The 11,058-nt window shown below is 33.6% G+C and overlaps 1 protein-coding gene across 2 annotated transcripts; it reads left to right on the forward strand.

The window, feature by feature from the left end:
• Positions 1-289: 289 nt before the first annotated feature.
• LOC143647776 (olfactory receptor 4C11-like) lies at positions 290-10,093 on the forward strand. 2 transcript variants are annotated; one of them, XM_077117524.1, is made up of 3 exons: positions 290-306; positions 2,413-3,303; positions 10,090-10,093. In XM_077117524.1, exons 1-3 carry the CDS (start codon positions 290-292, stop codon positions 10,091-10,093), a joined length of 912 nt encoding a protein of 303 aa, XP_076973639.1. The 2 variants fall into 2 exon arrangements, with proteins under 2 accessions (XP_076973639.1, XP_076973638.1); XM_077117523.1 differs by lacking the exons at positions 290-306; positions 10,090-10,093 and having other exon boundaries at positions 2,402-3,307.
• The last annotated feature ends 965 nt before the right edge of the window (positions 10,094-11,058 follow it).

Here is an 11,058-nt window from a genome sequence, read left to right on the forward strand (position 1 = left end):
CATTAAAGTTATAGCTTATCTCTGACACAACTTTAATTTCTTACTGACCATTATCTACTTTAGGAATTTGTACTCCTCTCTATGCAGATGGTTTGTCCTCTCACATGCTGCCTCACAGCATAATGATTTTTTCTATATTAGTTTTAAAACTCATGTTAAGATGTCAAGAAGATTGTTTTTTTCACCATTCCTAACAATTACTACAGCTCATTTTGATGCAACATATGAAACAAACAAGTATCATGGAAATATGTAAGAAAACAGAACAAATATTATAATTCTGTATAACATGAAACAATGGACTAAGTAGCAATGGGAAAATTGACAGATTGGACTGTATATATCATGCAACCAATGACAGTAAAAGAATTAAAACCACATAAAAAGTAATGCCATAATAATAAAAAAAGTAAAGACTAGGGTATACATATTGTTTGTTATTAGCCGGATTTTTGTTTCCTCATTTAATCTGCACAGTAACCCTGGTTATTTTTAATGTAACCTGAACAATATTACATCTAGTAAATAGTGTAACTAGGATTTGAATTTAGATAACCTGGGTCCAGTAACTGAACACTTAATGAAGATACACAATAACTATTTTGCTAAATAGTATCTATCTTTGGTGTAGTTATGGGATCAATAAACATGTACTGATATAAGATAAATCATTCTCAGAAGGGAAATATTTTCTGAAATAAATGTATAAAAGTATTAAATTTGTAATAAATATGAAATAAATATGTACATATAATTTTATTATTCTTAATCTAGTAAGATAATGGGATATCACAAGGCCTATCTTTGTATGGTCATCAATTTTTCCAAATATCATCAATATTGAAACATTGGCCTGGTTTGTAGGTAAAAAATTAAAGAGATATATATATATACATATACACAAAATGCTTACAGAGAATTTATGGAGGATGTACAAGAAATACAATAGTTATATTTAGAATATAGAATTGTCAATTCAAAAAACTGAAAGAAAGCTTTCTATTATTCTTCTCACTCTTTTACTTACTTGAATATTTCATCATAATCACATAATATTTTATAATAAATATATATTGAATAAAAGTATACAATATGTAAAAGAGTTTTTATAATATACCAATAACAATAAAAATTAGGCAACAGGGGCAATGATATTGGATTTGGTAAATTATCCCAAAGTTGTTTGTAGAATTGTTATTTATGAGAGTGAAAATTGAAAGAACTTACATGTCTCTGGGGACATTGGTCAAATGTAGATTATAAAAATATATGCATATCATCCTATTTAAGTGATAGATATAGAAACTATCACAACATAACAGGAGTGTTTATGATAATTCTAAATGAAAATCAGAATATAAATGGGATCATATGATGATTTCAAATGCAAAAACTATGAACATAGCCTTGAAATAAAATAGTAAAAATTGTATGTTGGAATAATGAATTTATTTCTACAAATATTTTAGAAGAAAGAGCTTGGGGAATTCAGAGTTATTATGTATATATGTGAGCAAAACACAACTTGTTACAGAAATATTAGAAATTGAGGACCAGTTCAAATTCAATTACAGAGTGACTCAATATTCTCTCTTTAGGCTGAGTAATAGGGTAGTTTCTAAAGTAAGATAGAGAGTAGTTTAGTTTCCCTTCTGAAGTCAACTTCAACATGTTACCCAGATATTTGTTTTATCATGATAACTGAAAAAACTGACCTCTTGAAACATAGGTAAAACTTATCCAAATAGTTATTTGTAAAGCACATTCTACCCAAGATGAAAAAAGGTAGGTTTTAGTAGACACAGAAATAAGTGAACTTAACTGAACTATTTTTTTTCAGGAGGGATTTGTGACATTATTAGTGCTTAATTTTACTGGAAAAGGGACCAGTTTAAATCACATACATGCACTTCATGATAGATACAATATAAGTGTGGGTATCTGGGCATATGTACATGTACAAAATTTTTTTTATAAATTCTTAAGACTGAAAATATGATAGGGTAGATATTTCCACACAGTTTTCATATAAAGGCCAAATTCCAAAATGATTAACTCTTGATCAAAGAAAGAACAAACTCTGTATTTTTTATTCTTGGTAGTAATCAAATTTTGTGAAAGATATTTTCTTTTGGCACTCAAATTCATTTACTTTAGTTTAATAAAATGAGGTCCTGAATCAGTAGATACATTTATAAGAGGCCTTGTCATTTTTAGGTTTACAGAGATTCCTGGGGAATTCTGATACACACCAGAATATTTTGAATTAATAGTGTGTAGTAGAACAGTATAAAGGAATTCAGAGTTCAACCCACTGATCTTCCCAAGATGTCACTTCTTTTTTTTCTCTGCAGATTAAATCTTTGTCAACTGTGTTCTATTTATAGCTGCTGATAAGGTGATGAATAAGAGTGTGGCAGAATTCATTCTGTTGGGGTTGACCCAGGACGCTGGAATGCAGAAAGCAATATTTGTAGTCTTCTTCATTCTATACCTTGCAACTTTGGTGGGAAACTTTCTCATTATGATAACTATTAAGGTAAGCCGGACACTGAAGAATACCATGTATTTCTTTCTGTTCTACCTGTCCTTGTCAGATGCTTGTTTCTCTACAACCACAGCCCCCAGGTTGATTGTTGATGCTCTTATACAGAAAAATATCATTTCCTACAATGAGTGCTTGACTCAGGTCTTTGCATTCCATTTCTTTGGGTCCATGGAGGTCTTTGTGCTTGTTATCATGTCTGTTGACCGTTATGTGGCCATTTGTAAGCCCCTGAGATATGCAACTATCATGAGTCAGCGTGTCTGTGTTGTGTTGGTGATTTTGGCTTGGATGGGATCTTTTATCCATTCTTTAGGACAGATTTTCCTGATTTTAAGAGTGCCCTTCTGTGACTCCAATGTCATTGATCACTATTTCTGTGACTTGCAGCCCTTGTTGAAACTTGCCTGTATGGACACTTATGTTCTAAATTTGATATTTGTGTCTACTAGTGGTGCTATATGCATGGTGAGTTTCATAATCCTGTTTATCTCATATGTACTGATTTTATATTCCCTGAGAAATCACAGTGCAGAAGGAAGGTGGAAAGCTCTCTCAACCTGTACATCCCATTTTATTGTGGTTGTAATATTTTTTGTGCCATGTATATTCATATACACACGACCACCAACCACATTTCCAGTGGACAAGATGGTGACAGTGTTTTATTCAATTGTGACACCCATGCTTAACCCTCTGATCTATACATTGAGAAATGCAGAAGTGAAAATTGCAGTGAAAAGTTTATGGTGTAGCAAGTGAAAAATTCAGCTGGTGAATAAATTATGGAGAATCTAGTTTATATTTCCTTAACATTTTACTTTATGTCATATAGGTAGGAAAGATAAAATATCTTAACAAGAAATAATTAACAATCTGTGCATGCCTCAAAATCAGTTTGAACACTTTGATGACTCAAATGAATTCTATCAACATTTGGGTATATTTGTATGGTAATTTAGCTTTATGTTCATAAGTTTATTCAAAAGAAGTATTTTGATTAACAACAACTGATTCAACATGTATGTATATGTGCCTAACAAATGCTTTATCTAGATTTTATTCTAGTCCCTTATATAAGTTGTCAACATGAGCTAGTCTTGAAGAGACTGGAAACTGAAAAAATAAAGTTGTTCTGCTGCCTACCTGAGGAATAGAATATATGGCCCTAGAAGATACTACTTTGGAAATTTTGCCTGAATCTGCCTTACTGGGGATCCTACATGCATGACATTAAACCTTCAGAAACATTTGGAAGATCCAATGCAATCTGAAAAAGCTTAACCATCGTGTGGGTGGTGATGGACAGGCCTTACATCTTGATGTCTGAACCAGTATCAGCCACTCAAGTGCCCTCCGATTCTTTCACATGGCTCTTCACAAAGGGCTGAGGAAAGAAAAAGTGAGAGTATTTGTCAGCTGAGACAAGGAGAAGGAAGACTAAAAAACAGTTAATGAGGAAGAAAGAAAATTGTTAAACAGTGACAATTTTACCAAGGTAGAATAGGAGTTTTATCTTCTTTATATTTCAGGACTTACATTATGTCTATGATATGTTCTTATTTTCTGGAAGAAATGAGGTTTCAAAATATTTCTACTGTAGGTAACTCCCTGATACCTACCTAAAAGGTATCAGGAGATATGCAATAAACAGATTTTTGTCCCCTATAGAAACTCTAATTTTATTTCTGATTTTTTGAAATTACAGAAGAATTGAAAATTCATCTCTAATGTTTCACAAACTTTGACCTTTTAGATTTATGTTGGAATGTTTTAAAATGTATGTTTCCATTTTGAAGGTAACCTAAACTATATGTATTACACCCCACACATTCATGCAAACACAAACACAACTTCATTTCCTCAGAATCAAATAATCACATGCTATGTAAGGATTTATATTATTATTTACAATCATATTGGAACCAGAAAGTGCTACTGTAACTGATAGTGGCTAGTGAGAAAAGAACAAGATGAATTTCATGAGTAAATGAAACATTTAAGTGACTTGATGTCAAAATATTATTACCTCACTCTGAAAGACCCCTAGTAATTAAGATACTGTATAGAAAGCTGGTGATATCATAAATATTTGTCTTAAATAGGACATTTGCAAGAGCTGTCAGTGCCATATTCATAGCTGACAATTTTGTTTTGTTTGCCTCCAAATGAACATTCACAACTTTCCAAATGTAAGACTTAAAGTTCTATTTCTAGAACACTTGAATCTAGTCCCATAACAAATATATTTCAATATTATTGTTTCTTTAGGAAGCCACACATAATCAAAGCAAAGCTTTAATTTTTGATTCCTGGTTCTCCTTCAACCATAATACAGTAGAAGATAGTCCTTATCTACCTCTGAATAAAAGATCAGAATGCTTAATTATTTAAGTGAGTCTAGTCAAAATTTCAGTTTCAACACATTGTTATATAAGAAACATTAAATAATAAATAGTTGTATCAACAGTGGATCTCAAGATATTTATTTTAATTTAAAATGTGATTGTATATTACTACAACTGTAGAATCATGTGTTTTCACACTTAGAAGAAACATTTGGGGTAAAAGCCTTCTAAACATGGAAATTTTTAGTGGGAATTACACTATGAGATCTGATAATGGAGCTCCAGTGGTGTTGGGCAAAGAGTAGCCTTTTGAAAGTGTAATGGGTAACGAGCAGAAAGGGAACCACCAGAAGCCTAGTAAATAAGGGAAGGGAAGGAGGCCTGAAAATCAGTGTCTGATTGGTTAGTACACTAGAGACCTCTTAAATGGTCCAAGGTTTCCATTTATTAAAAAAAAAAACCCTTCATGTCCGAGGATCTGGTCCCCAAAAAAGAATCACACTATACTTGAAATATTCAACACAAGATTAAATATAAGGTTGTGTAGTGTTTTAAGGAATTATAGTACTACTACTACAAATAACAACAGTAACCATGTAACTAAGGGGCAATTTGGGTCCCAAGAAGGTGCCAACTAGCTACAGTGCTCAGTAGGAAAATATAGAGGTCTCTCTTCACACTCCATGAGTCAGAGAGACAGGGTCAGACTTTAGCACTAGAGGTAGAGTGCCAATGTTTGAAGAAATTGGAGTCAGCTAAGGAATTACATCTAGTCTTCTACCTTAAATATTCCCTGGGCCCACAGTTTAGCCTGACATAGAAATGTACCAGATGCCTTTGGATGAAATTACATGTGTTAATCAGAAATATCATATTAGGTCAATGCTGAGAAAAGGCCAGCCAATAATGAGATTATTTTAAGGATTTTAATAAGAAGAAACTAAATCCATGATCATTCCACGTATTCTGAGCCATTTATAATCCTTTATCCTTAAACAGTCTTTTGGATACAAACAGCTGTGGAAATGTTTCCAGTTAGTAGGTACCAAATAACACTCAGATCCAATAAATTCACATTTCTTTCTTTTTAAAATCATAATATAAAAGTATATAAAGAGGAGACTTTTTTTCCCAAGTTGAGGTACATTTGGCCTCAATTGTTTTCTCATCTCCAACTTTCCCCCAAGAAACAAAATAATAAATACTTACATGAGTATTTAAGATTTTGTAACCTGCCTCCCAGACACTTCTTTCCTAAACTTTGTAAGTTCCAGGTTTATTTCTTTGGCTCATGTATTTTTGGAGTGGGTTGAGGTAAGAAAATAGGTATATAGAGGCAGCCAGGTGAATAACTTGAAATCTGGTTCTAATTGTTAAACATTCTGTATAATCCCATCTGCCAAAAGCTTGTTAAAATTATGAATATTTAAGGCAACATTTCTCCATATGAGACCAGACATTTTGGGTATATTTGTGGTGATGTTCTAAACCTGAGAAATATCAAGGGCTTTGAATTTTGCATGTGTGTGTGTGTGTGTGTGTAGTGTAAATTGAAGAATCACTCTTATTACATAAGATTATTCCATAAGATTATTATTTTTGTCTTGCTCACAGTCTCTATGCTTTGCTGGCTTTGATGAAGCAAGCTGCAAGGCTATAAGCTGTCTTTGGACATACAAATATAGCAAGAAACCAAGTACAGCCTCCAGCCAATACCCAGTAAAAACTGAGGCCACTAGTCCAACAATTTGTAACGAACTGAATTTTGTCAACAACCACACAAGCTTGGGAGCAAATCCTTCTCCAGTTGAGCCTTGAGGTGTGATCACATTACTGGCTGACACCTTGATTGTAGCCTTGTGACAGGCCAAAGAGGCACCCATTGCTTCATGGATTTGAGTTGTGTCCATTTTCCTGATACACAAAATCTGTGATATAATGTAAGATTAGTTTCAAGTCACTAAATTTGTAATAATTTGAAATGCAGCAACAGATAACTACTAATATACATAACTGAGCCTCCTCTCTCACTACACAATCCCACCAATTACTAAACTCATGCTTTGGTTTATATTCCAGACACTTTTTTATTTTATCAAAGTGAGACACATCATGCAAGGAAGTCCATCTCTGGACATTAACAGACTCCAAATTGCCTTACAAATCTGAAGATCAGGTCCTTATCTGTAGCTTTTTAATGAGGAGTTAGGGAATAACTGATCTTTTCTCCTTATATATCTAATTTGATGAAACTTCAGACTCCAGTGCTATACATTATTGTGGTCAAGAAAAAAGTATTATTAGTGGAAAATATGCATAGTATTCAGAAAGGAATTTCATCTTTTTATGTGACTATAACAATGAAAAATCCAAGTACAAGCCCAGGAATATAATCTTATTATATAAAAAGGAGAGAGGTTTCATGCATGTTTGACTATTTATTATTTTAGAGTACTATAAGGAATCTATAAAAGAATGACAGAGTGGTTTAAAATATAGGAAGTTATTTGAATATGAAAGACTGATGTAAATGGTCCAGATGGACATGGAAAAATGTATCTCCCCTCTTCTTCATTCATGGATTCAGGTTCTTTTCTAACGATTTCTTAGTCCTGCCTAATGCTTTCATATTCAACATCTGATCCATGAACTAGCATCACTGACTTTACCTGGGAGCTTATCATAAATACAGAATTCTGGGTTTTCCCCAGAACTAATGAATCATAATTTGAATTTTAAACCTAGGTTATTCATATGTAGACCACTGTTTTTAAAGAATTTTCAAAGGGCCCTGTTATATACAATGGTGATACCACCTGCCTGGTTTCAGGTGGCAAGAGAAAGAAATAACCTTGCAGGAATATATATTCCACATTTTACATTTTGGCAGAAATATCCCTCCTACCTACAGCCTACCCACAAGAACTTACAGAGTTAAATATAGCAGCAAAGAGGACTGGGATATTTTGAGGAAAAAATGCATGTGTGCATGTTCCTGGTACAAGTTTCCTCTGTTGGAGAGTGTTAGAAATCCACTAGCATGTGCGCTTTGATGATTTTTCCATTAATGAAATTAGTTCAAAAAGACCAGCAAAAGTTTTGAGCATCAGAACATTCTTGAGCATCAAAACACTTGACTTTGAAGTTCATCAAAATAGATATACGGGGGAAATTTATAAATGTACAAAATTGCCTGCCATATTTGCATCTTATTGTTGTTCACCCAGGAGTTCTACTTGGGAAGCCATGGACTTGGGTTAATTTTAGCACTGCTGAGGAGGGATATGAATTTTAATGGATATCTAGCATTCTTTGACCTAGACATCTAGCAGCAGAACATCTACAGATGGGTATTTTATTCAAAATTCATTTCAATTAGACAAATACTTAGTGTTTCAGTTTGTTAGCTGCCAGAATGCAACACACCAGAAACAGGTTGGCTTTTAATAAAAGGGGATTTATTTTGTTGGTTCTTCAGAGGAAAGACAGCTAACTTTCCACTGAGGTTCTTTCTTACGTGGAAGGCACAAGATGGTCTCTGCTGGTCTTCTCTTCAGGCCCCTGGGTTCCAACAACTTTCCCTGAGGTGACTTCTTTCTGCATCTCCAAAGGCCTGGGCTGAGCTGCTAGTGCTGAGATGAGGAATGCTGAGCTGCTTAGCAGTGCTACATTGCGATCTCTCATTTAAGCACCAGCCAATTAAGTCAAATGCCACTCATTGCAGCAGACACACCTCCTAGCTGACTGCAGATGTAATTAGCAACAGATGAGATTTACCTACCATTGGCTTGTGTCCGCAGCAACAGAACTAGGTATGTTCATCTGGCCAAGTTGACAACTGAATCTAACACACTTAGTAACTCCTTATTATGTGCCAACAATTTTATCTTTGTCTTTTGAGCTCACATCCTAGTTCACTATGCTATTTTTAAAAGTCTAGTAGCAAATACCAGACTTTTGTGAGTTCCCAAGAGTTGAAGAGTTTGAATGAATATTTCTGAAACTAGAGACTGCTCTTTCATTTACAAGAATGTTTAAATTTGTAATTTTTTCTGATACTGCTCTGTAAAGCCACTTTTGATCTCACTCTCATCCTTGCACATTCTCTTTCATTATACTTATGAATCTCAGGTCAATAATAAGTAGAATTCCATACATTCTCAACATTTTGTGTGAACATTCCATTTATTTGCTGCTTTTCTTGTTCTCCTGTCTGGATACTGCCTCCACTTAAATTGGTCATGTTTTCTCTCTTAAAGTTCTCATGTCAAAGGGCCTGGAGAAGAGTTTTTGTTATGAGTGTTTTTCATTGCTACCTAATTTCAGTTAAACTACACAACTTTAAGCCATTCTTTGTCAGTAATCTACTGTTTACCAGGTCATTCCACTTCATTCATTTGAAGTTTTGACTATTGGATTATTGTAACTCCAACACATCCCTGCCATAAGTCTTGGTGATTTTAACATCCATAAAGATTATCTTTCAAATATGCTGCCATATTAATTTACTGATTACCCAATTCTATTCCAAGAATCTTTAATATATCTTAGATACTCAGTCCCATAGTCATAATCTAGATATTGTCACCCTTCCACAATCTAAATTTCATACCCACTGATCTACAACCCCATCTTCCGTATACATGTACTATAGTCCAACTCTAACAACTCCTAGATGTCATTGTGACAATCAAACTATTGATCCTACCAAATTTTATATGGCAATAAACATGCACTTGCCTAGGAAACTGCACAGGCTGCTCTCTTTGCCTTTATTATTCTTCTTTCAGTTATCCATCTCACTTAAAATCTCACTTCACCTCATTTATAATTGAATTGCAACTTTTCCATATGCTTTTCCTGGAAACCTTACAGAATTGCAATCATTACTCACTAACACTTGTGCCCCTGATTATTCCATCCCTGCTTAATTTTTCTCTCTAGCGTTTATCATTACCCTACATGTCATAAAGTTTAATCATTTATTTTGTTTAATATGTATGTAACACATGATTGTAATTCATATGAGAACATATATGTGTGTGTGTGTGTTTAAGAAACTTTACTGTATATCCCCATAGGGCTTGGCTCATAGAAAGTAGACAGTAATTTTGTTGAATTGTAAATGAATCATACTAAATATACAAAAATAGACTTTTAGAGCCTGATTGGGGTGTGAAGCTAAAACCTTATGAGATAAATTTCTGAAATGCAAAGATAACATTTTTTAAAGTCTCATGAAAGATTGATTATTCTGTGAGGGGTCCAGAAGAACCCATCTGGCTTTTAGTTAAAAGAGCTGTGGATGAACAAAAGAGTTTAATGAGGCCTGTAACCCAGTGTTTCCTCATTAACTATTTAATTTTATTAAAATGATCATGTATCACTCTATCTGCTTAATAGTGGAAAATATGAAGCCTATTTAGAGGATAATAATTTGAAGTGATTGATAAAAATGACATGGCATATACTGGTGGTTGGCAGATAAATTATAGCTGAGGTGACAACTTTTCTTAGTGGTATAAAGAAAATAGTAAAAAGCAGAAAGCAAAGAAATAGAAAACAAAAATGAAGAGAAAACATAAAAAAGTTGAAATCTGGTTCTTAGATTAACTGCACAAAATGGTAAAACCTATCAAGACTGGGCAAGATAGAACATAGGGAGAAGCACAAACTACCAATATCAGAAAGGAGAAGGTGGACATCATTTTATTCCCAGCATCTATCAAAAAGGAAGATGATATTAACAAACTAACATCAATAAATTTGTAAGTTTGTTAATATCATCTTCCTTCTATAAGAAATGAATGAATATATTGATAAATAATATGTTACCCAACAGGGACAAGAGTAAATATAATGCCCAAGTCTTCCATTATTTTGTTGTTTTCTTGCTCTCAACACTGGATGCTGGTGTTTGCTAAAGAGAAGCTATTATCTCTCCCACAGTCCTTAAGCTGTCTTGCCAATAGTCATGGACATGATTATTTTGTTATGTCTAGTAATGCAGTTACATTAATTATTGAAATACTTCACATCAAGACAATATCAGGCTATATGGCTTCAGGAGTCATTTCTCTCAGTCATTTAAAGAGAAATAAACCAACCTCATTTCAGATTTTCTAGAGAAAAAAATAAAAGAAGAAAGGCTTCCTAGCAAAACCT

This window comes from Tamandua tetradactyla, chromosome 10 (genome assembly GCF_023851605.1).
Source record: "Tamandua tetradactyla isolate mTamTet1 chromosome 10, mTamTet1.pri, whole genome shotgun sequence".
Classification (NCBI taxonomy): Eukaryota; Metazoa; Chordata; class Mammalia; order Pilosa; family Myrmecophagidae; genus Tamandua; species Tamandua tetradactyla.